Source organism: Panthera onca, chromosome A1 (genome assembly GCF_046562875.1).
Source record: "Panthera onca isolate mPanOnc1 chromosome A1, mPanOnc1 haplotype 2, whole genome shotgun sequence".
In the NCBI taxonomy this organism is placed as follows: Eukaryota; Metazoa; Chordata; class Mammalia; order Carnivora; family Felidae; genus Panthera; species Panthera onca.
This window is the reverse complement of record NC_138339.1, coordinates 122194836-122221764: the sequence shown is the minus strand read 5'-3', so window position 1 is coordinate 122221764 and position 26929 is coordinate 122194836. Positions and strand designations below refer to the sequence as shown.

The 26929-nt window shown below is 40.9% G+C and overlaps 3 protein-coding genes across 3 annotated transcripts; all 3 read left to right on the top strand.

Moving 5' to 3' along the window:
- The first annotated feature begins 53 nt into the window (after nt 1-53).
- Nucleotides 54-3173, top strand: LOC132676842 (protocadherin beta-11). The gene has a single exon (XM_078450295.2). It carries the CDS (start codon nt 437-439, stop codon nt 2828-2830), a length of 2394 nt encoding a protein of 797 aa, XP_078306421.2. The 5' UTR covers nt 54-436; the 3' UTR covers nt 2831-3173.
- Nucleotides 3174-9543: 6370 nt separating this feature from the next.
- On the top strand, nt 9544-13441 carry LOC132676535 (protocadherin beta-14). The gene has a single exon (XM_060628594.2). The coding sequence runs from the start codon at nt 10478-10480 to the stop codon at nt 12872-12874; it is 2397 nt and encodes a 798-aa protein (XP_060484577.2). The 5' UTR covers nt 9544-10477; the 3' UTR covers nt 12875-13441.
- A 7203-nt stretch (nt 13442-20644) lies between these two features.
- LOC132676465 (protocadherin beta-18-like) lies at nt 20645-23815 on the top strand. Its single transcript, XM_060628539.2, has one exon. It carries the CDS (start codon nt 20871-20873, stop codon nt 23256-23258), a length of 2388 nt encoding a protein of 795 aa, XP_060484522.2. The 5' UTR covers nt 20645-20870; the 3' UTR covers nt 23259-23815.
- The last annotated feature ends 3114 nt before the right edge of the window (nt 23816-26929 follow it).

Here is a 26929-nt window from a genome sequence, read left to right as displayed (position 1 = left end):
TTTTTAAAACAATACTAACAACATCAGAAACTGTAAAGAGTATAAAACAATTCTTATGGAAGATAGAATATATTTTTAATCACTAAACACAATGAGTAAAACAACATTTGTTTCTAAAGGGACATTTATATTAGTGGAATTTAGGTAGCTTTCATCTAACTGAAAATCTGTGGAGACGCATGGTGGCGCTGCAGGATAACATCGCGCCGGGGGAAAAGAAACTGAATTGGATGATGTTCTGGGCCCTGTTACCCAGTGCGCACAGAGCGTTGGGAAGACAAAAAGAACACACCTTCAAAGGGCGAACTACAAGCTATTCAAAGGGGTTAAAATCCTTAGGCCTCCGAAGATTCGACGGACATTATCAGAGGCACATTTCCCAGAACTGCGAAGGGTAGCTGAAGCGATTCTGCAGGAAGCTTTCAGGAAAGGAGCTATGGAGAACGGAAGAGCAGACACTCTGCAGATAAGGCAAGTCCTGCTTCTCTTTGTTTTGCTAGGAATATCTCAGGCGGGTTCCGAGTCTGGGCGCTTTTCTGTGGCAGAGGAAATGCAGAGTGGGAGCTTTGTAGGCAACTTGGCAAAGGACCTGGGAGTAGAAGTGGGTGAGCTGTTCTCAAGGGGGGCTCAGGTGGTCTCTAATGATAACAAAAACCGTTTGCAGCTGGACAAAAACACAGGGGATTTGCTCTTAAGCGAATCGCTAGACCGGGAGGAACTCTGTGGCTCCACTGAGCCTTGTGTGCTGCATTTCCAGGTATTAATGAAAAACCCTTTGCAGTTTTTACGCATTGAGCTCCAGGTCACGGACATAAATGACCACTCTCCCATATTCTTAGAAAAAGAAATGCTCCTAGAAATCCCAGAGAATAGTCCTGTTGGTGCTGTGTTCTTACTAGAAAGTGCGAAGGATTTAGATGTAGGAATCAATGCTCTAAACAACTACATAATAAGCCCCAACTCTCATTTCCACATTAAAATGCGAGTCAATCCGGACAATAGGAAATACCCAGAGTTGGTTCTGGACAAGGCACTGGATTATGAAGAGCAGTCGGAGCTCAGTTTCATCCTTACTGCTCTGGATGGTGGGTCTCCACCTAGGTCTGGGACTGCAACTGTCAGGGTGGTGGTTGTGGACATTAATGACAACTCCCCCGAGTTTGAGCAACCATTTTATGAGGTGAAGATTCCAGAGAATAGCATATTAGGCTCACTCATTGTCACCGTCTCAGCTTGGGATTTCGACTCGGGAAAAAATGGAGAAATATCATATTCTTTTTCCCATGCCTCAGAAGATATTCGCAAGACATTTGAAATTAATCAAAAGTCTGGAGAAGTCAGTTTAACAGCATCCATGGATTTTGAAACAATTGAATCATATTCAGTAATCATTCAAGCTACAGATGGGGGAGGTCTCTTTGGAAAATCAACAGTCAGAATTCAGGTGATGGATGTGAATGACAATGCTCCTGAAATAGCCATATCGTCAATTACCAGTCCAATCCCAGAAAATTCGCCTGAGACTGTGGTTATGGTTTTTAGCATCCGAGACAGAGACTCTGGGGACAATGGGAGGATGATTTGTTCTATCCCAGAAGACCTCCCTTTCATGCTAAAATCTTCAGTTGAGAATTATTACACTTTGGAAACGGAGAAAATGCTGGATAGAGAGAGCCAGGCCGAGTACAACATCACCATCACCGTCACCGACTTGGGGACCCCCAGGCTGAAAACGCAGCACAACATAACCGTGACGGTCTCCGACGTCAACGACAACGCCCCCGCCTTCAGCCAAACCACCTACACCCTGCGCGTCCGCGAGAACAACAGCCCCGCCCTGCACATCGGCAGCGTGAGCGCCACGGACAGGGACTCGGGCGCCAACGCCCAGGTCACCTACTCGCTGCTGCCGCCCGCGGACCCGCAGCTGCCCCTGGCCTCCCTGGTGTCCATCAACGCGGACAACGGGCAGCTGTTCGCGCTCAGGTCCCTGGATTACGAGGCGCTGCAGGCGTTCGAGTTCGGCGTGCGCGCGGCCGACCGCGGCTCGCCCGCGCTCAGCAGCCAGGCGCGGGTGCGCGTGCTGGTGCTGGACGACAACGACAACGCGCCCTTCGTGCTGTACCCGCCGCAGAACGGCTCTGCGCCCTGCACCGAGCTGGTGCCCAGGGCGGCCGAGGCGGGCTACCTGGTGACCAAGGTGGTGGCGGTGGACGGCGACTCGGGCCAGAACGCCTGGCTGTCGTACCAGCTGCTCAAGGCCACGGAGCCCGGGCTGTTCGGCGTGTGGGCGCACAACGGCGAGGTGCGCACGGCCCGGCTGCTGAGCGAGCGCGACGCCGTCAAGCACAGGCTGGTGGTGCTGGTCAAGGACAATGGCGAGCCGCCGCGCTCGGCCAGCGTCACGCTGCACGTGCTGCTGGTGGACGGCTTCTCGCAGCCCTACCTGCCGCTCCCGGAGGTGGCGGCGGCCGAGGCGCGGGCAGACCCGCTCACCGTCTACTTGGTCGTGGCCTTGGCGTCCGTGTCGTCGCTCTTCCTGTTCTCGGTGCTGGTGTTCGTGGCGGTGCGGCTGTGCAGGCGGAGCCGGGCGGCGTCTGCGGGTCGCTGCTCGGGGCCCGAGGGCCACTTTCCGGGCCACCTGGTGGACGTCAGCGGCGCGGGGACGCTGTCGCAGAGCTACCAATATGAGGTGTGTCTTCGGGGAGGCTCGGCGACTAGTGAGTTCAAGTTCTTGAAGCCGATTATCCCGAACCTCCCACCCCAGTGCTCTGGGAAAGAAACGGAAGAAAATCCTACCTTTGGCAATAGCTTTGGGTTCAATATATAGTGACAATAAGTAGCTTTTATATTCCATATATGACACTTTTTTGTTGCCCCTTCCAAATCAATGCTATTTCCCCTAATTTGTGTGTATTTTAAATTGTATTCAGTGTACATTTATACTGTCACAAATTCTACCCATTTTTACTTTTAAGAGAATGTTTATCTTTGTGATTGTAATGAGATGGTAATTTATTTTGTAATCCAAGGCGTCTTAATGTGTAATGAGTTTGCGTCCTTAAGTTATAACACCAAATCCCTTTTTGTCCATGACCCTCTCTCCAGTTGAATTTTGAACTTTCACCCACAATTATGCTTATGGTAAAATAAAGCAGACCATTTTCAGAGTATTTCAAGTGTGCAAGTATTTCTTCATTCTTTCTTGCATTTTTTTCTTGCGGTGTAGTAATGGTTACTATTCAGAAATGTAATTTTTGTTTCCTTAAATTCACTGCATTTATATTAACATTTAAAAATGTTTATTGCTGTTTAAAATACACCTGAAAAATCATGTCCTTAATAGTATTGTAAGTGTAATCACCTTGTTAGAAAGGGCCAGAGCCAAATTTTTAGCATCTTTTCTTCATGCATCCTGGAGAGTGATTGTGAAAGCATATCAATATTGTGGCTACCCAGAGAGTCTTGGAATATGAAGTTATAATTTTCCAGATTTCTTGTTGATATTACAAAGCTATGATACAATCCACTTGAATCCATCTGAATAATTATTTGTATAGCATAAAGTGGACTGTATGCTAATATTTATAATTTTTGCTTTCTGTATCCTCCCAGAATCACACACACACACACACACACACACAGGGCACCAATTTCTTTTTTTTTAATTCATTTCTAAGTCCTCTCTATACCTAACGTGGGGCTTGAACTCATGACTCAAGATCAAGAGTTGCACACTTTACCGACTGAGCCAGCCAGTGCTCCTGGGTACTAATTTCTAAACGTAAAATGAGAGCCAACAGAAAAGTTATGTTGTATATATTATGTAATATACAAACATAATAGAAAGAAATGTTTTGTAAATAATTATTAGATGTTTTATGAAGTCTGAAATTGCCCATATTATTCCATTCTCATTAATTTTCAAGCATGGTTATGATCCACTAAAGTGATTTCATGACCCTACTAATAATGGACTGTAATCCAAATTGTGAAAACCACTTTTCTCAGAGATATATGTAAGTATTTGGGGAGCATTGAGAAGTATCAAACGATAATCCTTTAAGTTTCTAATTCAAAACATTTTTTTTCTGAACACATTGTAAGAGAAAGTTTTGTCTAATGCAGCACAGGCACCAACAAACCACTCTTGGCTTTAGTAATGTGACTACATTACAGAAGAGAAAGCTTTCATTGTTGGGGCAAGAGTTTGCCAGTGAATCTCATCAATAAGCCCAAAGTCTATACATTGTGGAAAGAAAGTGTAGAGAAACAAAATCAGTGAGGCTATCGAGGAAAGGAAGTGTGTGAGAGAGAGAGTAGGCACAGGAAGGATGAAATGGGTGAGGGTGAGGAAAATGATTGTTCTGTTACCTCTAGTACCTCTAGAATCAGTGCCAGAAACTGCCTCTTTAATAAATTTAAAAACTTTATCTTCTCAATTAGCAGGGCTAGGTATTAGTTAATGTCGGGAAGCAGAATCTCTTGCTCTAGCATATCCAAAATAATGTTCACACTTTCCGAAAGCTACAATTTCACTACCGGTTCTTCTGAACTGCATAAACTGATTCATAATGCTTTGAATTCAAGACAAATGGAGGGAACAGAAGTTTCTTCTGCAGGCTAATTAAATTCTAATTTCCTATTTTTAGAAGAGGAACTAGGAGCAAGTTCTTTCCTCCCCTAAATGAAAGCTGCTTTACGTAGAGAACAAAGATTCATAAAAAATTTATAAATCAAAGTCAAGTATTAAGATTACCTCCTCTCTTGGGGTACCTGGGTGGCTCAGTTGGTTAAGTGTCTGACTTTAGCTCAAGTCGTGATCCCATTGTTTTTGAACCCCACATTGGGCTCTGTGCTGACAACATGGAACCTGCTTGGGATTCTCTCTCCTTCTCTCTCTTCCTCTCCCCAAATTGTGCCTTCTCTCATAAATAAATAAACTTTAAAAATATCCTATATTGTATGATCCCATTCGTATGATATGTTATGAACAGGCAAATCTATAGGGACAGAAAGCAGATTAGTGGTTGCCTACAGCTGGAGGGAGGGTATAGGATGGAGAGTGGCTAAAGGGTAACAGGTTTCTTTTTAGGGCATGGTGTTCTGAGATTAGACTGTGGTGATAATTGTACAACTCTGGAAATATACTAAAAACCATTGCACTGTACACTTTAAATGGGAAAACTCTCTGGTATGTAAGTGATATGTCAATAATGCTATTAATAGCAGTGGTGAGAGTGGTTCTAGCAGCCTGTGTCCCAAGTTAGATGGGCCTTCTGTCATCTATAATATGGGAGGGGGAAAGTGCAGTTCAAATAGCTCAGGCACGGGTCGCTTGGGTGGCTCAGTCGGTTAAGTGTCTGACTTAGGCTCAGGTCATGATCTCACAGTTCATGGGTTTGAGCCCCACATCAGACTCTGTGCCGAATGCTTGTTCAGAGCCTGGAGCCTGCTTCAGATTCTTTGTCTCCTCTCTCTGCCCCTCCTCTGCTCATGCTCTGTCTCATTCTTTCTCTCAAAAATAAATGTATATTAAAAAATTTCAAATAGCTCAGGCAGAAAATCTAATGTGTTGCAAGAGCAGAAAAAAAGACTAGGTTTTCTTGCTTCAAGTTTTTCCAGAAATCTGAACAGGAGGACTTGGGACTTGTGTATTTATAAAAAGAACTATGTGTTTCCTGACTCTAATGGAGAGTGGCCAGGCCTTCAGGAGCTCAGATGCCCAGATAAAAGCAACCAACCAATTCTCTTCAAAGGTATAACTAAAAACAAATTTTGTTCTTATGCATCAAATAACTCATTTATAGTTAAATTTAAGCCAATGCATAGAATTCAAACTGGATCAGCCAATTTTATATCAAAGGACTATACATTGTCCACTGGGGAAAAGGTCACTTACAAAACGGAAATGTGAGAGATGGCCCAGCCTCCCAGAGATGATTTCCCTGAAAATTGTTACCAATAAAAATCAAGTAAAAATTTACATTGGAATTCACTATGAGAAAGGACATAAAGACATTTTAGCTTACAAACACTTTGTTCTGCTCATCTCCTTTCTACTTCAAGTCCTGCTACCACTCCCAGGTCCACTGGTTAATCTAACAACATGGCTTTTCAATCCCTAGATATTCACCTCTCCTCTGGCTCAATCCTTATGCCCTGGCCATGTGCTGTACTTTTCTACCACCCCAACTTGGTTCTTTATATGAAATAAAAATTTCAGATATCTCTCTGAGAATATAATCCACTATGTCTTTAACCCTCTCATTCTGCTATTCCTGTCACATCTTGTCTTTACCTTATTAGAATCTTTATTCCACGATGCTTTTACTATATATTAACTCCCTTCATGTTCTAATTTCTCTCCTGTTCAGCTGATTCCCTGGTCTACCACTTCTAATCATCCTCATGCCCATATTCTCTATTCCCTTGTTCAATTTTCCTTCACAAAAATCACCTGATGAAAATCCACTCCAGATGAATATAATTGTCTCCTTCCTCTTCTGTCATGTCAGGGATGCTGCACTCTCTAAGTGGAAAGTTAGAGAATTATCACTACTATCACACTAATTTTATCACATCTACTTAATTGGGCTTTCAAGACCAAGAAATCATTTTATATTTTCCTAATCAGTTTTCTCTTCTATTCTTCATAACAACTACTTCAAACCTAGTTATCTTACTTTAAATTTCTCACTCTACTACTTACTTACCCACCCCTTTCAGCAGATAACTTGCTTAATACCTTACCAAGAAAATAGAATCTATCAGATAGGAATTCTCTTAAATTTCTGGCCCCAAACCTACACACTGGATAGCATCGGTACTTATAATGACCTTCTACCCAAGTCTAATCCCTTCATTTGTTTTCTGGATCCTATCTTTAACCACCTTCTAGGGGCTTCACTTTGATTAAGTCTTCTCTTTTCTCCCTCTCTATTGAATACTACAAATCAGCATTTTAAATAAGTTCAAATTTCCCTAGGTTTAAAAAAAAACCCTACTGAGTCTCAAGACTCCTCCAGAGACTATCAATTTTTTTCTTTGGAGCTAAATTTGAAAGGATTGTCATCTTTACTTCCTTATCCTTCTCTCTTTTCAACCAAGTGCAATCTGATTTTCATTGTGACCATTCTAAACAGCTACTGTAAAAGTGGTTGAAGATTTCTGTACAAGTTAGATAAGGTTATATTGCTGAACAAAGCAGTACAATTACATAGTGGCTTGTAAAAGTGTGTATATCCTTAAAACAGTTCAAGTGTAAATGACTAGGTATACGAGGCAGCTTTGCTCATTACAGTCCTTTGTTCCAAGTAATTGCTCCTACATTTCCTACTGCAATGTCATAATCTGCATGACTGTAGCTGAGTCACTGCCACATCTAGGTTCTAGCTGGCTGGGAGGGAGGAAACACATCTAGATGTCTTCTATTCTAGACCTAGGAGTGGCAAACAAAAATTCTATTCACAATGTTAGTGAGAACTTAATTCAATTGGCCATGCCTAACTACAAGGGAGACTGGGACTGGCAACTATGAATAGCCAATGTGCCTGGGTACAGGGAACAGGTTTTGGCAGACATCTATTAGAATCCTCCACAATGACCATCTTCTTAATACAAGGAACCATTTCAACATTCATTTTTCTTGAGTTTACTGAAGCATTTGCTACCATTGATCTTCCTCATATCCTTGAAATGCTATTTGCTTTTGGTTTCATGATTCTCGACTCTGAGCTGTCTTTGTCTTTTAAAAGATACTTTATTTCCTCTCTCTTCTAATGAAGGTGTTTTTTTCAGACTTTTGCCTCTTCTGTTGTTACCTGACATACTTTTGCTTGATTATCTTAGAATTCTCATGGTTTCAATCACCATATACATGCTGGTGAAACCCAAAGTCCATATCTACCCCAGTTTATATTCTATATATAATTACATACAGCTCCACATAGGGACATGCATGTGCGAACACTTACACATATCTTCCAAGGCATTCATGTTAGTATCAGCACGTACAAAATTGACTTCAGCTTTTTCCACTTCAGTCTTTTTTGTTCTTCAATGTTCTCTGTCTTAGGGAATGACACAACTAACCATCCAGTTGCCAAGTCCAGAAGTGTGTTAATCATCCTTGATTCTTTCCTTTTTTTTCTCCACATGCAACGTATCAGTGACCAGATCCTAAGTATCTTTCTAAGCATCCTTCTTCTCTCCATCCACACCAGCATTACTCTTAAACAGGCTGCCACCATCTCCTAACTGGTGTCTCTGATTCCAGTCATTCCTCCTGAAATTGATTCTCTATACTTCCTTCAAACTGATTTTTCAAAAATGCAGATGCAATCATGTTAATCAAATGTTTAAAACTCTACATTGTGTTATAATTTTCCATAGGATAAAATTTTAAATTCATGCTATATCCTATATAATAACTTGTGTCCTCACCCCACTCCCCCCACCCCTGCCAGTCTCCCTTTTTTTTTAAACAACAAACATTTATTTCTCACAGTTATGGATGCTGGGAAGTCCAAGGTCAGGGTGTAAGCAGATTCTGTCTGGTGAGTCCACTTCCTAGTGGTTCTCTTCTTGCTGTGTCTTCACAAGGGAGCTCTCTAGGATCTCTTTTATACGGTCACTAATCCCACTCATGAGAGCTCCAACCTAATGACCAAATCACCTCCCAATGGCCTTACCTCTCCAAATAACATCATACTGGGGATTAGGTTTAAACATGTGAATTTGGGGGAACAAAAACATTTAGTATCAGTTTCCTTTATATTTTAAATATAATTTATTATCAAGTTGGCTAACAAACAGTGTATATACAGTGTGCTCTTGGTTTGCGGGGGTTGGGGGGTAGATTCCCATGATTCATCGCTTACATACAACACCCAGTGCTCCCCCCAGTCTCATTTTTAAATTATCCCCTTCTATGGTTTAAAGTTCAAGGCATATTTAACTTCTTTCTGTTCTTCAAAAGGTCTGCTGGAAACACTCCTTCTCCTGGCTAGCTCCTTCAGATCACAACTTATAGTTTACTACCTTAGGAAAGCTTTCACTGATGTTCAAAAATCTGGGCTAGATTTTATTTTTTAGTAGGTACTTAACTAGCACTTACTAGCAATTTTGTAAATATTAATTCATTTGATTCCTACTATAATAATCCTAGGAGGTAAATACCACTATCACCCCTATTTTATAGGTAAGGAAACAGAGGTACATTACTTGTCTAAGACTGAAGATATTGAATGGTAGAAGTAGGATTCAAATGTAAATATTTTGGTTCCAGAATCCATGTTCATATGCTATGCTGCCTCCTAGGTACAAGATGGCCCTTCTAGGTATTTCTGTATTACTCTTTACCTATGAATACATTGTGAAATATTTTAATAATGTGTCTGCCAAATTTTCAGCCAGTGAACTCCATAAAGACAAGGACTAAATCTATTTTATTTATGCCCATTCTTACATGTAAATTAAATTTTTAAAAATGTTTATTTATTTATTTTGAGAAAGAGAAACAGAGCACAGGCAGGGGAGGGGCAGAGAGAGAGGGAGAGGAAGAATCCTGAGAAGGCTCTACACTGTCAGTGCAGAGCCCGATGTGGGGGCTGGATCCTGCGAACTGTGAGATCATCACCTGAGCTGAAATCAAGAGCTGGAGGCTTAACTGTGTGGGCCCAGGTGCCCCCACATGTATATTTTTAAAATATGTGAGAAAAAGGTAATGACATTACTAACTATAGTTAACTGAATTCAAAAGTATTTACAAGAGCAAAGGAGATAATATATTTGAAATTCTCAAGAAATGGCCTAAATAAAATATTATTTCTTCAATTCAGGACATCTTTCTTCCCAACCTCCCTTCAGTTCAAGACATTTTAATAGAGTCTTCTTGTCAGCATTCAAAACAGCACTAATTAAATGCCCTGGATAGACTTTGTTTGGATCGTGATTCAAACAAACCAACAGTAAAAAACATTTTGGAGAAAAATGAGGAATACCAAACACAGACTGAGTATAAAGTATATCAAGGAATTATTGCTAAATTTGCTGGTTTTAATAGTGGTATTGTATTTATATTTTAAAGCCTTTATCTATTAGAGACACTTGGTGAAGTATTTAGAGGTAAAGATATATGATGTCTGGGATTTGCTTTAAAATACTCCAGAGGTATTCATGAATTATTTGTTCAAAGAAAACAAAATTTTTTTAAAAAATTCATGGAAACACATGGTGGCGCTGTAGGATAAGATGAAATCAGTGCATGGACTACACTGTGGGCTCCATTATTCAGGGAACAGAGAACATCCAAGCCACTGAGAAGAGAGGGAGTAAAGGAGCTTCATCTACTAAAGCTGCTGGAGGATTATATACTCTCCGGGGGGGGGGGTCTTATTTTTTAAAATTCAGCTTCAGCTTCCAAAATTAGGGCTGAACTTAAATTTTTCTACAAAAGAGGTTGCTGGAAGGAGCCATGGAGATCAAAGGGGTGCTCGCTCTGCAGAAAAGGCAAGTCCTGATTCTCTTTGTTTTGCTGGGATTATCTCAGGCGGGTCCTGAATCGGTGCGATATTCAGTGGCAGAGGAAACAGAAGTTGGTTCTTTTGTGGCAAATCTTGCAAGGGATCTAGGGCTTGGGGTGGAGGAGCTGTCCTCACGCGAGGCCCGGGTAGTGTCTGATGATAATGAAAAGCACTTACAACTTGATTTATTGACGGGGGATTTGCTCCTAAATGAGAAACTGGACCGAGAAGAGCTCTGTGGCTTCACCGAGCCGTGTGTGCTACATTTTCAGATGGTATTGGAAAATCCTTTAGAGTTTTTTCGGGGTGAGCTGCATGTCAAAGACATAAATGATCACTCCCCTATGTTTCTGGACAAGGAAATACTTCTTAAAATATCAGAAAGTACCAGCAGTGGAACCACATTCCTAATGGAGAGTGCCCAAGATTTGGATGTAGGAACCAACAGTCTCCAAAACTACACACTTAGCCCTAATTCTCATTTCTACATTAAAATTCGAGACAGTAGTGATGGAAAGATATACCCAGAACTGGTCCTGGACAGAGCATTAGATCATGAGGAGGAGCCTGAGCTCACATTAACACTCATAGCACTGGATGGTGGATCTCCACCCAGGACTGGAACAACTTTGGTTCTCATCAAGGTCTTGGACATCAATGACAATGCCCCTGAGTTTGCTCAGAGGCTCTATGAAGTACATGTCCTGGAGGACACACCTGCTGGCTCCTGGATTATCACCATTTCTGCTAAGGATATGGATTCAGGAAATTATGGGAAAATATCATACACATTTTTGCATGCATCAGAAGATATTCGTAAAACATTTGAAATTAATCCAATATCTGGGGAGGTTCATTTGAGATCATGCCTGGATTTTGAAGTAATACAGTTCTACACTATAAATATTCAGGCAACAGATGGTGGGGGTCTTTCAGAAGAATGCAGTCTTCTGGTTAAAGTAGTAGATATAAATGATAATCCACCAGAAGTGACCATTTCATCATTTACAAAGACAATTCCAGAGAACGCCTCAGAGACTCTGGTTGCTCTTTTCAGCGTCCGAGACCAAGACGCTGGGGATAATGGGAGGATGGTTTGCTCTATTCAAGACGAGCTGCCTTTTTTTCTGAAACCAACCTTCAAGAACTTTTTCACTCTAGTTTCGGAAAAAGCACTGGACAGAGAGACAAGATCTGAGTACAACATCACCATCACCGTCACCGACTTGGGGACCCCCAGGCTGAAAACGCAGCACAACATAACCGTGACGGTCTCCGACGTCAACGACAACGCCCCCGCCTTCAGCCAAACCACCTACACCCTGCGCGTCCGCGAGAACAACAGCCCCGCCCTGCACATCGGCAGCGTGAGCGCCACGGACAGGGACTCGGGCGCCAACGCCCAGGTCACCTACTCGCTGCTGCCGCCCGCGGACCCGCAGCTGCCCCTGGCCTCCCTGGTGTCCATCAACGCGGACAACGGGCAGCTGTTCGCGCTCAGGTCCCTGGATTACGAGGCGCTGCAGGCGTTCGAGTTCGGCGTGCGCGCGGCCGACCGCGGCTCGCCCGCGCTCAGCAGCCAGGCGCGGGTGCGCGTGCTGGTGCTGGACGACAACGACAACGCGCCCTTCGTGCTGTACCCGCCGCAGAACGGCTCTGCGCCCTGCACCGAGCTGGTGCCCAGGGCGGCCGAGGCGGGCTACCTGGTGACCAAGGTGGTGGCGGTGGACGGCGACTCGGGCCAGAACGCCTGGCTGTCGTACCAGCTGCTCAAGGCCACGGAGCCCGGGCTGTTCGGCGTGTGGGCGCACAACGGCGAGGTGCGCACGGCCCGGCTGCTGAGCGAGCGCGACGCCGTCAAGCACAGGCTGGTGGTGCTGGTCAAGGACAATGGCGAGCCGCCGCGCTCGGCCAGCGTCACGCTGCACGTGCTGCTGGTGGACGGCTTCTCGCAGCCCTACCTGCCGCTCCCGGAGGTGGCGGCGGCCGAGGCGCGGGCAGACCCGCTCACCGTCTACTTGGTCGTGGCCTTGGCGTCCGTGTCGTCGCTCTTCCTGTTCTCGGTGCTGGTGTTCGTGGCGGTGCGGCTGTGCAGGCGGAGCCGGGCGGCGTCTGCGGGTCGCTGCTCGGGGCCCGAGGGCCACTTTCCGGGCCACCTGGTGGACATCAGCGGCACGGGGACCTTGTCGCAGAGCTACCAGTATGAGGTGTGTCTGACGGGAGACTCGGGGACCAATGAGTTTAAATTTCTGAAGCCGATTATCCCCAGCCTTCCAGTCCCTGACACTGGCAGGAATATAGGGGGAAATGAGAACTTTAGGAATAGCTTTGGATTCAACATTCAATAAAATTACTTTAAACTTTGAATCTTTTGTTATTCTTGACAATCTGTGGATACTTTTTGCCAGTCTATAATGAATATTAGGCTGTATTATAGTTGCATGCACTATCACTTCTTGCGCTCTCCTTATAGTTGCTTTGAAAATCTTTATTAGTGGTCATAATGAAATGGAAATATAATCTGTGTTTTCTGTTTTTTTACACTTATTTGGTCATAAATGTTATATTAACAGAGTTATTAGAATTTTTTGTTTTGGTAATGGTGTTATTTTGCAAGATAATGTTACTAATTATTTGGAGGTACAAACTGATGTATTAAGAGTGAATGCCCCTATATATGTGATTGACTACTAGACATTACATTAAATCATAAAGAAAAAATAAAAAGTGCTGTTGGATCTGGGTGGAGGCATATTGGATTTTATTGCACTATTCACTTTGCAGAGTTTCATCATAAAGTTTAAAAAATGATACTCCTCCATATTCAGTACCTAGGATACCTTATTTGCTTGCTTTTTTAGTGTTTTTCAAGAATTCACTTTATGACAAAATAAAAGTGACCACACTGAAAATTATTGACTTCTTAAGTAAGTTTCCTTTGTTGTTCTTGTTAAGCTGTTGTGGGGAAGGAGCCTTATAATGCTGTGGGCCTTGATGTCACTGTTTTGTTTTCTTAAATACCGTGTTTGCTAGTTTAAATTTATTTTTTATAGTTTATGATTTAACTAGAATGTAGGTCATGGTATCATTCTGGGTATGATAATAACTCTCCTTCAGAAGAGTACAGATAGAAACTTCTTAAGAAATTGAAATGAAAATTCAAACTGTTAAATGAATGAGGTTCGCTTTTCTATTGATTTGTAAGAGTAAATATAAAAAAATCTTTAATACTTTGTGGTCTCTCTCAGATATCCACAAAGAAGGAATGTGTCTGTATTTATGGTTTATAGATATCTCATGGTATTACAGATTATGTCTCTAATATAGTCAGTTTAATGGAAGATTATAGGTAGAGATTTTCATAGCTATAATGCAATGTGGATATAGAGCTAGTGTACCTTACATTTTTGTAGTTTCTCTCTTAAAATTAGATATTATAGACTAGATGGTCTAATAAAATGGAATTTGACATTGTGAAATGGGTGAAACAAATACCAATTTCCTTAGGAATTTTTTCTTTCCTTCATTGAATTTTTACTTATTTTGTGTTGCAATAGGTATTTACTAGTTGTGAGAATTTCATATAAATAGATATTTAAACAGTAAAATCTTGAAAAACAATGTTTGGGCCCTCTTAATCCCTCAGACTCATAAGAAGTAAATCTTATGCTTCTTACACACTAATAAGAATAGATAAGAAGAGAATAACCTATTTGAATAATGTGGGAACAAATTTGTAGACTACCAGATAGAGTAGAAGAGAATAGAATCCAGGGTCAGATCCTTTTATATGAGAACTTGGTCTCTTTTTTTTAATTCCAAGATTTTTTATTTAAATTCAGGTTAGTTAACATATACTGTAGTATTGGTTTCAGGAGTAGAATTTAGTGATTCATCACTTACATGTTGTTACCCAATACTCATCCCAACAAGTGGCCTCCTTAATGCCCATTGCCCATTTAGCCCTTATCCTCACCCACCTCCCCTCCAGCAACCTTCGTCAGTTTGTTCTCTATATTTAAGAGTCTTTTATGGTTTGCCTCCCTCTCTGTTTTTGTCTTATTTTATTTTTCCTTCCCTTCCCCTATGTTCATCAGTTTTTGTTTCTTAAATTCCACATGTGAGTGAAATCATAGTATTTGTCTTTCTGTGACTGACTTACTTTGCTTAGCATAATACACTCTAGCTCCATCCACATCTTTGCAAATGGCAAGATTTTATTCTTTTGATAGTTGTGTAATATTGCACATCTTCTTTATCCATTCATAAGTCAATGGACATTTGGGCTCTTTCCATAATTTGGCTATTGTTCATAGTGCTGCTATAAACATTGGGGTATATGTGCTCCTTTGGATCAGTAGTTTTGTATCCTTTGGATAAATACCTAGCAGTGCAATTTCTGAGTTATAGGGTAGTTCTATCTTTAATTTTCGGAGGAACCCTCACACTATTTTCTAGAGTAGCTGTACCAGGTCATGTTCCCACCAACATTATAAGAGGGTTCCCTTTTCTCTCCATCCTTGCCAACTTCTATTGTTTCCTGAGTTGTTAATTTTAGCCATTCTGACAGATGGGAGGTAGTATCTCATTGCAGTTTTGGCTTGTATTTCCCTGATGATGAGTCATGTTGACCATCTTTTCATGTGTCTTAGCTATTTGTATGTCTTATTTGGAGAAATGCCTGTTCATGTCTTCTGCTAATTCTTAACTGGATTATTTATTTTTGGCCATGTTGAGTTTGATTAAGAGAACTTGGTTGTAATAGGGGAGGTGTTAAAATCACTAGGAGGTAGGAGCAAGTCATATTACTTAGAAAATGCTATTGGGAAAATTGGGTCACTATATAAAGAAAATCCTGATCTCATGCCATATAAGAATAAACTTTATATGGATCTAAGAGGTGAATTTAAAGTATTTTAATTGAGAAAATGTAATAAATCTAAGTAAAAATATATTTATGACCATACTATTAGTTTGAATTTCTTAAACAAGGCTTTAAAAGTACAAAATAAAGATGAAAGTTGACAAATATTTCTATCTCAGAACTAGAGGACAGCATAGGCAAGATAAAAGACAGGTAGAAGCTACTTGCAGCAGTTTACCTGAGAAGGATTAATATTCAGATTATTCAAATAATTGTTGCAGATAAGCAAAAATCAAAAAGTCGAGAGACAATAAGATTTTTTAAAGGATAAAGGGAAAAGAAATTTTAAAAAGGGAAACCTAAGTCTGAAAAGAACTTGAAATGATGCTTGACCTCATTAGTTGGTGAAAAAACATACTACAATAAGACACTAGTTTACACCCATTGCATGCATAAAAATGAGAAATTTGCATAATATCAAGTGGAACAACAGGAAATCACATGTACAGCCCACTTTGAGAGATTTTCATAGGACTTAATGAAATTTAGAATGAATATACCCTCTGATTCAGGAATTCTACTTCGGGTAAATAAGACAGAAAATTCTTTCATTTTTCATTGAAGTATAGTTGACACACAATGTTGTAAGTTTAAGAGGTATAAGCCAGAAAATTTCTTTCACGGCTTCACAAATGATATATATAAGAATGTTCATCTTGGGAATCAATCCCAAGAATAGGAGTCAATCCTACATATCCATCAGTGAAACAACTGATAAATGAAATGTGGAAAAGGTTTCTGAAGGATATTTTATTTTTTATTTTATTAGTTTTTTTTAGTGTTTATTTTTGAGAGAGAGAGAGACAGAGCGTGAGCGGGAGAGGGGCAGAGAGAGAGGGAAACACAGAATCTGAAACAGGCTTCCAGGCTCTGAGTTGTCAGCACAGAGCCTGATGCAGGGCTCGAACCCACGAACTGCGAGATCATGACCTGAGCTGAAGTTGGACGCTTAACCGAATGAGCCACCCAGGCACCCCTAAATCCCAAATACTTTAAAGTTTATTTTTATTTATTTATTTTGAGAGAAACAGAGGCAGCATGAGTCAGGGAGGGGCAGAGAGAGAATCCCAAGCAGGTTCTGAGTTGCCAATGCAGGCCTTGACGTGGGGCTTATCTCATGAACCATGAGATCATGACCTGTGCCAAAATCAAGAGTCAGACGCTTAACTGACTGAGCCACCGAGGCACCCCCCCCCCAAGATATTTTGAAAGGAAGAAAGATACTGAAATTTATGGCACAGTGCCATACGTATCTATGTAATACATAATTTCTTATATATTTATAAATATATAAATAAGCATATTGGAGGGAGAGAAATAAGAAATGCAGGAAAGAAGATGTGTTTAAAGCAGAATAAGGGACACAGAAGTGGAAGATATACCAATGTCAATGACAGAGATTGTGTCTTCCAAGAGATTGTTTTAATTGACTGCAGCATTATAGAGTTGATTTAGTATTGATTAGTTGAAGTTGGTAAAAAATGCATATTATTTATCTTCCTGAGGTCAATTGCCCATACTCTAGGAAGCTAAGAGTTATAACTTTGAGACATAATAATATCCTTGAGACTTATTTTTCATAAGGATGGTATAGATTATGTAGACCAATGCTTCCACTGAAAAAAATTAGCTAATAAGACACTAATATATTATCAGGTCACAATTAATGTCTAAGGGTAATCCAAGGAGATAAATGAACCTAAAAACTACCTTTTCCCTGGAATCTATAGAATCCTGGAAAGTGTGAACCCCTATTTTGATGGTTTATATAATAAGGGAGGAAATCAAAGCATAACAAAGTGAGAAGTTTATAGAAGAGCTCTGCATTAATAAAAATGGATCCCTAAGAGATATACCTTTGAGATGAAAGTAAACTGGAAATGGGCAAGTCCTTCTGTGGAAATTCAGCTCTGAACTTGTTAGTGGTTGTTGACAAGTAGTGCTTCCAGATCCTGATGGAACCAAAAGCAGACCTTCTATATAAGAAAGCTCATCCTAAGGCTAAAAACATTCATATACATAAGTTTTCCATTCTTAACTTGAACAAAGATAACTGCATACACAAGGAAACATGACACCATGAGTGAGAGCCAGCAGAAAAAAAACAGAAGTATACCTCAAACATTTTGATTAGCAGACATAATCTAATAATATACTGAACACTTAAAGGTTATACTTGAAGATGTATAGGGAATAAGAAATGTGACAGATTATTAAAGAACCAAATAGAAATCCTAGATCTGAAATATATAACCAAAATTTAAATTCAATCAAAACTGAATAAAAGGTTTATTAGGAAAGTAGATATTACCAGATGAATAATTTGAGAAGTGAAAGATAGGTCAGAATATAATTTATCTAGCATATAGCTCAGTTCAGAAGATGAAAAATATGGAGGATATGGTTAGAAACATAGGACAAACTAAAAAGGTTTAAGATAGGATCAGAAGCAATATTTGAAAAATATTGTAGGGATGTCTGGCTGGTTCATTGGTGGAGCACATGACTCTTAATCTTAGGGTTGTGAATTCAAGCCCCAAATTGGGTGTGGAGCCCACGTAAAAAAAAAAAAAAAAAAAAAAAAAAAAATATATATATATATATATATATATATATATATATATATAATAGAGAGATTGCATAAATTAAAAAAATATATAAAAATGAAAACGCATAGGGAAAAGACATGTAATCTTTAAATACATGACAGTTAGACAGACAGCTATGTTCCATGTTGACAATCTCTAAACTGTGGCACTGAAAACTTAAAGTAAGATATCTTCAATATGCTGAAAGAGATTAGCAAATCTTCCTGCCTTAACAGTCTTTGCACATAAGAGTCATCAAATGAGAGAATCAAATGAGAGAGATCAGTTTGGGTTTAAATTAAACAAGATGGGGGGGGCACCTGGGTGGCTCAGTCGGTTGGCCAAGGGACTACTGATTTCAGGTCAGGTCATGATATCCTGGCTAGTGGATTCAAGACCCACCCTCAAGCCCCTAGTTAGACTCTGGACTCCGCACACTGTCCTGGAGCCTGCCTGGGATTCTATCTCTAACTCTTTCTCTGCCCCTCTCCTGCTTGAACTCTCTCTCTCTCTCAAAATAAATAAACTAAAAAATTAAACAAGATCATAGGAGAGAGGTGGCGTAAAGACATTTGATTTCTCAAATATAACTTCTTACAGTTTTCCTCTGTCCATTCCTTGCCACAATTTCAAGTCCAGGAGTCTGACCTCTCTTCTAGCCTTCTTCCTTTCTGGTGACATTCACTTCTAGTCTAGTCTTAGTCACCTAAGATCATGGTCACTTTCTGGAGATGGTAGTCTCTCAGAGCTACATCATCTCTGAAATCACAAAATCAAGCACACTCCTAATGTACAGCTTACATTCTTTAAGGGCTGCAATCACTATTTATACCAATAAACCCCAAATTAGCTTCTGCCCCTCAAACGTCTCTTCTCAACTTTATTTATATAATGTAAGATCATTTATAGAACTATTTATATGGGATGCTCTATGGATAATTCAAACTCAACATGTTTTAAATTAAAATTTTTCCTTCCTCAAACCCAAACATTACCTCCAACTCTATACCTGTTCCTTTCTTCTCCTCTTCCTGTTTTTTTCTGTCAGTTAATAGCACCAACATTCACTCCATTCCCTAAACCTGAAAAAAGGTACATTTACTTCACTTTTTCTTATCAGACCTCCTCCATGTTTAAATCTGTCACACATCCTGTAAAGTTATCATTTTTTAAAATGCTTATTTTTGAGAGAGGGAGGGGGCAGACAGAGAGGGAGACAGAAGATCCGAAGCAGGCTCTGCACTGGGCTCAAACTCCGGAACCATGGGATCATTACCTGAGCCCAAGTTGGATGCTTAACCGACTGAGCCATCCAGGCGTCCCTTGTCATCTTTTTAATACAATCTTATTATTGCATTTCTAGTTGAGGTTAATATCATCTCCTTTTATATTTAAAAGCCTTTAAAACATTGCATTTCCACTGATGTAGAGTCCAAATGCCTTGGCTGGGCTTACAAAATATTTGCTTATCTCTCCAGTCTCAGTTCTCATTTCTTTCCTCTTGATCTATGGCTCAGCCATATTGATCCTATTTTAGTTATTCCAAAACAGTTCTGTCATCTCAGATTTGTACAAGTGTTTTTTGAAATTGTCTGGAAATTTTACTTAACCCCCAATTTTTGTTCCAGGAAAGTGTTTCCTGTATTTCCAAATTCTGGTCAGATGACCCTTATCTATGTTGTTAACAATAGCATATGAACTTTTGCTATCATGGTATTCATTATGTTCTATTTTTAAATGTGTAATCACTTTTCTGCCTCCATCTTTCAGGACAGGAACTATGTCTGTCTGCTTACCACTGTATCGCTAATACTCACTACTATTCCTAGCACAAGTTATATGCTCAATAAATATTTGCTCGACAAAGTAATGAATGGATGAGTAAAATATTTATAATTATGCCTTTGGAAGGTCTGGGTCTACAAAATAGGTTTATTTTCCACAACTAAACCTGGATCTAGTTTGTTCAACTTTTTAATGTCAGAAACTCGACGTATCTTACTTTATTAACTACTGTTGAGCATTTACTTTCTACTGCTGACAGGTAAGTCTCCTACAGAGTATCCCTAAGTAAATAGTACCATTTACCGAACCTGAAATGCCCAGCCTCCCCAAAGCAACTATTTGCATATATCAGGTTCAGTTACAAATGCATGATCTTATTGTCTTTTCTAAGAGACTTTGCTGATAGCTAAAGAAGACTAAAGCCTCTGGTTCCCCTTTCCTTTCCAATTTTCCTGGGAACATTCTGCTTACAAAATCAATTACATGAATTCACTTAACTATTTGTAGTTATTTTATATATTGTCTTCAAAGAGAGATCATAACTTACTTGAATTGGGGGCTATATCTTACATACGATTTTTGTATTCACCCAGCTCTTAACAGATTGTGGTTTATTCTGTTAAAGACTGAATAGTAATAGCATCGCATATCACAAAGAATGCAACTCAGAAAATAAGAATATAGGAGAAAGTGTAATTTAAATTAATCAATACAGAAGATAAATTAATAATTTGTCTCACACTTACTTGACTGTTTAAAACCTGAGAATCTGCAGTCGCGTGGTGGCGCTGCAGGATAAGATGGGGACTTTTCTGTATCATCAAATGCTCTGGTCTCCATTAGTCAGTGGAACTGAGAGCACAGGAGAAGCAGGAAGGGGGAAAAGAGGATTTCAAGAGAAAGCTAAGGAACCAACAACACCTTCGTGGCAGGATTACAAGTCCACAGATTACCAGTGGTCCAGGCTGATAGATGAGAGGAGCAATTTAGGAGCTGTTTGCGACTGAGTTGAAACATTTCTGCAGAAAGACGTTTGTCTAAGGAGCCATGGAGTCAGGAGAGAGGTGCCCTCAGCAGATAAGGCAAGTGCTGCTTTTCTTTGTTTTCCTGGGAGGGTCTTTGGTGTGTTCAGAGCCCTGGCGCTATTCTGTATCAGAGGAAATGGAAATTGGCTCCTTTATAGCCAATGTTGTGAAATATACAGGTTTGGGTGTTGAAGACTTGGTTGCACGGGGGGCAAGAGTCATCTTTGATGACTATAAACCATATTTACAGTTGGATCAGCAGACTGGCAACTTGCTCTTAAATGAACAACTGGACCGGGAGGCACTTTGCCATCTCACAGAACCATGTATATTGCATTTCCAGGTATTATTTGAAAATCCTTTACAGTTTTTTCGGGCTGAGCTTTGGGTCAATGACATAAATGATCATACCCCTGCATTCCTAGACAAACATATACTTCTGAAAATCTCAGAAGGTACTGCTCCAGGAGCCTCATTTCCAATGGACAGTGCCCAGGACTTGGATGTAGGAAAGAATGGTGTCCAAAACTACACATTAAGCCCCAATCCTTATTTCCATCTTAAATTACAAGACAGTGATGATGGAAGAAAATACCCAGAGCTGTTCCTGGACCAATCTCTGGATCGAGAAAAGGAATCTGAGTTTACATTAATTGTAACAGCTTTGGATGGTGGGTCCCCGTCCAGGTCTGGAACTACACTTGTTCGTATTTTGGTCTTCGATATCAATGACAATGCTCCAGAGTTTGAGAGGTCTGTCTATGAGGTTCAGGTACCAGAAAACAGCCCTCTGGACTCCTTGGTCGTTAGGGTGTCTGCTACGGATTTGGATGCGGGAATATATGGAGAACTATCATACTCATTTTCCCATGTCTCCAGAGACATACGGAAAACATTTGAAATCCATCCAATTTCTGGTGAAATCCGCTTAAAAGCGCTTCTGGATTTTGAATTAATTCAGTCATTTACAATAAATATTCAGGCAACAGATGGTGGTAGCCTTTCGGGAAAATCAGCAGTTTTAGTTCAGGTTGTGGATGTGAATGACAACCCACCAGAAATAGTCATGACATCTCTTACCAGCCCCATACCAGAAAATTCGTCGCCTGAGATGGTGGTCGCTATTTTCAGTGTAAGAGATCAAGATTCTGGGGACAACGGGAGGATGGTGTGCTCAATTCAGGACGATCTCCCCTTTCTCCTGAAGCCTACCTTCAAGAATTTCTACACTCTGGTAGCAGGACTCCCACTGGACAGAGAAAGCCAGGCCGAGTACAACATCACCATCACCGTCACCGACTTGGGGACCCCCAGGCTGAAAACGCAGCACAACATAACCGTGACGGTCTCCGACGTCAACGACAACGCCCCCGCCTTCAGCCAAACCACCTACACCCTGCGCGTCCGCGAGAACAACAGCCCCGCCCTGCACATCGGCAGCGTGAGCGCCACGGACAGGGACTCGGGCGCCAACGCCCAGGTCACCTACTCGCTGCTGCCGCCCGCGGACCCGCAGCTGCCCCTGGCCTCCCTGGTGTCCATCAACGCGGACAACGGGCAGCTGTTCGCGCTCAGGTCCCTGGATTACGAGGCGCTGCAGGCGTTCGAGTTCGGCGTGCGCGCGGCCGACCGCGGCTCGCCCGCGCTCAGCAGCCAGGCGCGGGTGCGCGTGCTGGTGCTGGACGACAACGACAACGCGCCCTTCGTGCTGTACCCGCCGCAGAACGGCTCTGCGCCCTGTACCGAGCTGGTGCCCAGGGCGGCCGAGGCGGGCTACCTGGTGACCAAGGTGGTGGCGGTGGACGGCGACTCGGGCCAGAACGCCTGGCTGTCGTACCAGCTGCTCAAGGCCACGGAGCCCGGGCTGTTCGGCGTGTGGGCGCACAACGGCGAGGTGCGCACGGCCCGGCTGCTGAGCGAGCGCGACGCCGTCAAGCACAGGCTGGTGGTGCTGGTCAAGGACAATGGCGAGCCGCCGCGCTCGGCCAGCGTCACGCTGCACGTGCTGCTGGTGGACGGCTTCTCGCAGCCCTACCTGCCGCTCCCGGAGGTGGCGGCGGCCGAGGCGCGGGCAGACCCACTCACCGTCTACTTGGTCGTGGCCTTGGCGTCCGTGTCGTCGCTCTTCCTGTTCTCGGTGCTGGTGTTCGTGGCGGTGCGGCTGTGCAGGCGGAGCCGGGCGGCGTCTGCGGGTCGCTGCTCGGGGCCCGAGGGCCACTTTCCGGGCCACCTGGTGGACGTCAGCGGCGCGGGGACGCTGTCGCAGAGCTACCAGTACGAGGTGTGTCTTCGGGGAGGATCGGGGACCAGTGAATTCAAGTTCCTTAAACCCGCTATCCCCAACGTCTCTCCCCCAGAAGGTAAAATGGAGGAAAGCCACACCTTTCTGAATGGCTTTGAGTTCATTTAGGGATTTGATTACTCTGCAGAACTTTTAGAGTGAGTGCTATTTCTTTGTAAAATATGTTCATTGTAATGTAAAATTCTTTGTTTTGGGTAACTTCATTTTACTTAAGAGTTTCCAGAAGTTTTGATGAATTTTCTGCTATCTACTTTTTAAATATTAACTGTGGAAAAACTAAGGGAGCTAGGATTTGCTTAGACTTTCTTCCAAAATGCAACCTCAAGTAATTTATTCAAATATACAGCATTTTCCCTTCAAGCTTAATGGTACACTGGGTTCAGTCATATTCTCTGGGTGTCTAAGCTGTAGATCCTCTCACTGAAACTGTTTTTATATGTTTGATAGAGGAAAGTGCATGATATAAATAAAAACCATGCATGGTTTCTGAGATGTTATCTTATTTAGATTTTTTAAAAAACCATAATCAATTTTGCCAATCTTTCCAACCAAATATTTGAGTAATTTTTCTGCATTTAGGTATTTTTCTTTGTAAACACTTTGGAACTGTATATATTACTGGAAGATGTATTAAAATAAATTTTAATCTTGTTTGGATTAAGATACATATCCAGCCCACACTTCTTGTCTGAGAACTTCCTGGGACTTCCCAAGGGAGGTAATCACTGTTGAGATGTTTATTATACTTTTCTTTACCTCTCTTGGCCATTTTTGATTAGCCTAGTAATAGACTCCTGATTAAAGTAGACATAGTCACATTCTCCAAGCCTCTAAATTTCTACTTATGATGTAGTTCATCTATTTTTTTCTTGATTGCTTGTAACTAGGAAATAAATATTAAGTATGGGCTGAGGTAGCCATGTTATACTTGTGTAAGCTGGCAGGACAGAGTGGCATGTAGAGAGGGAAGAAAGAAAGGAGGACTGGAAGGAAAATGAGAAGGAATAAGGGACTGGTGGAGGCAGAAGCCTAAGAAACAGAAGAGACTAAGCCATTTGATTCTAGGCATGTTAGTTCCTGATTCCAGTGTTCCTAAGTCCCTAATGTCTAATTGTCCTTCACATTTGCAGTGAAACTCCAGTTCCCTAATAATAAAACTCCTTTATTTAACGCATCTTGGGGAGAAGGCATTTGTTGAAACCAAACTCTTTTGGAATGATACATGCAATTTTGAGTATTCAATTAGACTACCATAAACTCTGGTCTTTTACTGCAGGTTTTTAATATTACCTTAATCAATGAATGGGATAAAAATGTACAAGCTTAGAGATAACTAATCTGTACTAGAGAGTTTTGTTACAAAACTTAATTTTGTAAATAATTTATAAGATCTTTCAACTTAAAGATGTTATAAAATGTTTTATGGAATATTTTGTTAACAGGTATCCCTCCTTTGTTTAAATGTGCTTCAGGATTAGTTTTAAAAAGTAACATTGAATTTGTTATTGTTTGGATATCTATACATCAAACCTTCCTTAGCATCTCTTTTAAAAATAACTAAGTTCAATGTGAACAGAATTATTTTATCATTTAATGTAAAATCTTCAGGATCTATAAATAATCCCATTTATAAATAATATGGGGTAATTCATGATTTCATTAGTAGTAATTTGATTGATTCTAGTCTATTACTAGAACTTTCATGAAAAAAATTTCAAGCTTTCTACCAAGTATATGGGCTTAAAATGTTCTTCTCAGAAGAGAAAATAATGTGAAAATTTATCTGAGAGATGACAAATGGGAATTAAAAACTAATTTTGATCCATTAATTTACTGATACAGGTACCAGCATCTACCTATTAATATTTTTTAAAGTGCATGGACATTAAGGGCACATTTTCATGGACTTTTGATTCCATAATAAAGAGTTTGATGCATGACCAACATCTTTCTATGAGGAAAATTATCAGATTTTTATTGTTACCAGCATGTTCTCACATTTTAGATTTACATAATCAAATTTGTTTTGCTGTGTAGAGGAAAACATTATAAAATAGAATGTCAGTTTGAGTGATTTGTACCTTAATAGAATTAAACTAATATGCAAGACAGTTTTTACACTTGGCCCATGCTGTTTTCCCAGTTAGCTACATATTAGTGTACCAGATTTCATGATAGTATCTATTTAAAAGTTATTAAAATTTTGGCTAAAGTTTGATGCAACTGGGGAGACACAGATCCCCTACCACAAGATGTTTTTCCCATTGCTAAGACTCTGAAGTCATGCTAGGGTGCCAGGATCCCAAGCTATTCAGAGACATGTGAGCTGCTTGCTAAAAATGAGTTGTGATCTTCCTTATTTGATATAAGTTTTACCTGCTCTTTCAGATGAATCCATCTTATTTTCTTCTGCACTTTATTTATTGGTTTAACTTCAGCCCTTTATTTTTATGATCTTCACCATGCTATTTTTCAAGATCTCAGTGAATCTCTGCTTCAACATGTGTCTTGATTTTAGGAATAAATGTAGATATCTTCACAAATTGTTTTGTACAATGGAACAAATCAATACAGTATGCTCACATAGGTACAGACACATTCTCCTTAGACAAAATTTACACATAAGTCATCCATAACCCCTTCAACTTTTTTTTTTTTCCCCTTCAACTTTTTTAATGTTTATTTATTTTTGAACGAAAGAGAGTGTGGGGAGGAACAGAGTGATCTGGGGACAGAGGATCCTAAGTGGCCCCATGTTGACAGTGGAGAGCCCAATGTGGGGCTGGAACTCATGAACCCTGAGATCATGACCTGAGCCAAAGTCCCAACACTTCACCTATTGAGCTGCCCAGGCACTCCTAAACTTTCTTTTTTTTAAATTTTATTTCTTTTTTTTTTTTTTTTTTTTTTTTTTTTTTAGAATTTTTTTTTTTTAATTTTTTTTTTTTTTCAACGTTTTTTATTTATTTTTGGGACAGAGAGAGACAGAGCATGAACGGGGAAGGGGCAGAGAGAGAGGGAGACACAGAATCGGAAACAGGCTCCAGGCTCCGAGCCATCAGCCCAGAGCCCGACGCGGGGCTCGAACTCACGGACCGCGAGATCGTGACCTGGCTGAAGTCGGACGCTTAACCGACTGCGCCACCCAGGCGCCCCTTAAATTTTATTTCTTAAATTTTAAGTTTATTTCTTTATTTTGAGAGAGAGAGCAAGTGCAGGTTAGGGGCAGAGAGACAGAGAATCCCATGCAGGCTCCACGCTGTCAGCATGCCTTATGCAGGGCTGGATCCCACCATCCCTGAGATCATGACCTGAGCAGAAATCAAGAGTCTGATGCTTAACCCGCTGAACCACCCAGGTGCCCCACCCCTTAAACTGTCTATTGAATTTGCATAGTAAACCAATTCTAGCTGGTCTATCACTTAAGTTTATACTCCTGAAACATGTGAATGAATCTCTTCACCTACTGTAGTGGCAGTGAGTTTGTGTATATTCTTTGTTTAGGAATAGACTGATAGCAACACCGTTTTCTACTTAATTTTTCCCCAGAGCACAGATTATACAATATAATAGACAAGTCCATGAGGTCAGAGAAGGTATTTGTATTTCCAACACCTAGTACAATATTTGACGTATAACATGAAATAAGTGTTTGTTGAACAAATACAGTTGGCTTTGTTCTTGCCAACATCCTTTCCTAACGTGCTTGTCACCATTTCCACATTTATAACTTCACAGGAGAATACAAGTTATCATTTTATTTATAAACCATCCCATGT

Excerpts from the sequence above, each read along its gene's own strand:
- LOC132676842 (XM_078450295.2), top strand. The coding sequence starts at position 437 with ATGGAGAACGGAAGAGCAGACACTCTGCAGATAAGGCAAGTCCTGCTT.
- LOC132676535 (XM_060628594.2), top strand. The coding sequence starts at position 10,478 with ATGGAGATCAAAGGGGTGCTCGCTCTGCAGAAAAGGCAAGTCCTGATT.
- LOC132676465 (XM_060628539.2), top strand. The coding sequence starts at position 20,871 with ATGGAGTCAGGAGAGAGGTGCCCTCAGCAGATAAGGCAAGTGCTGCTT.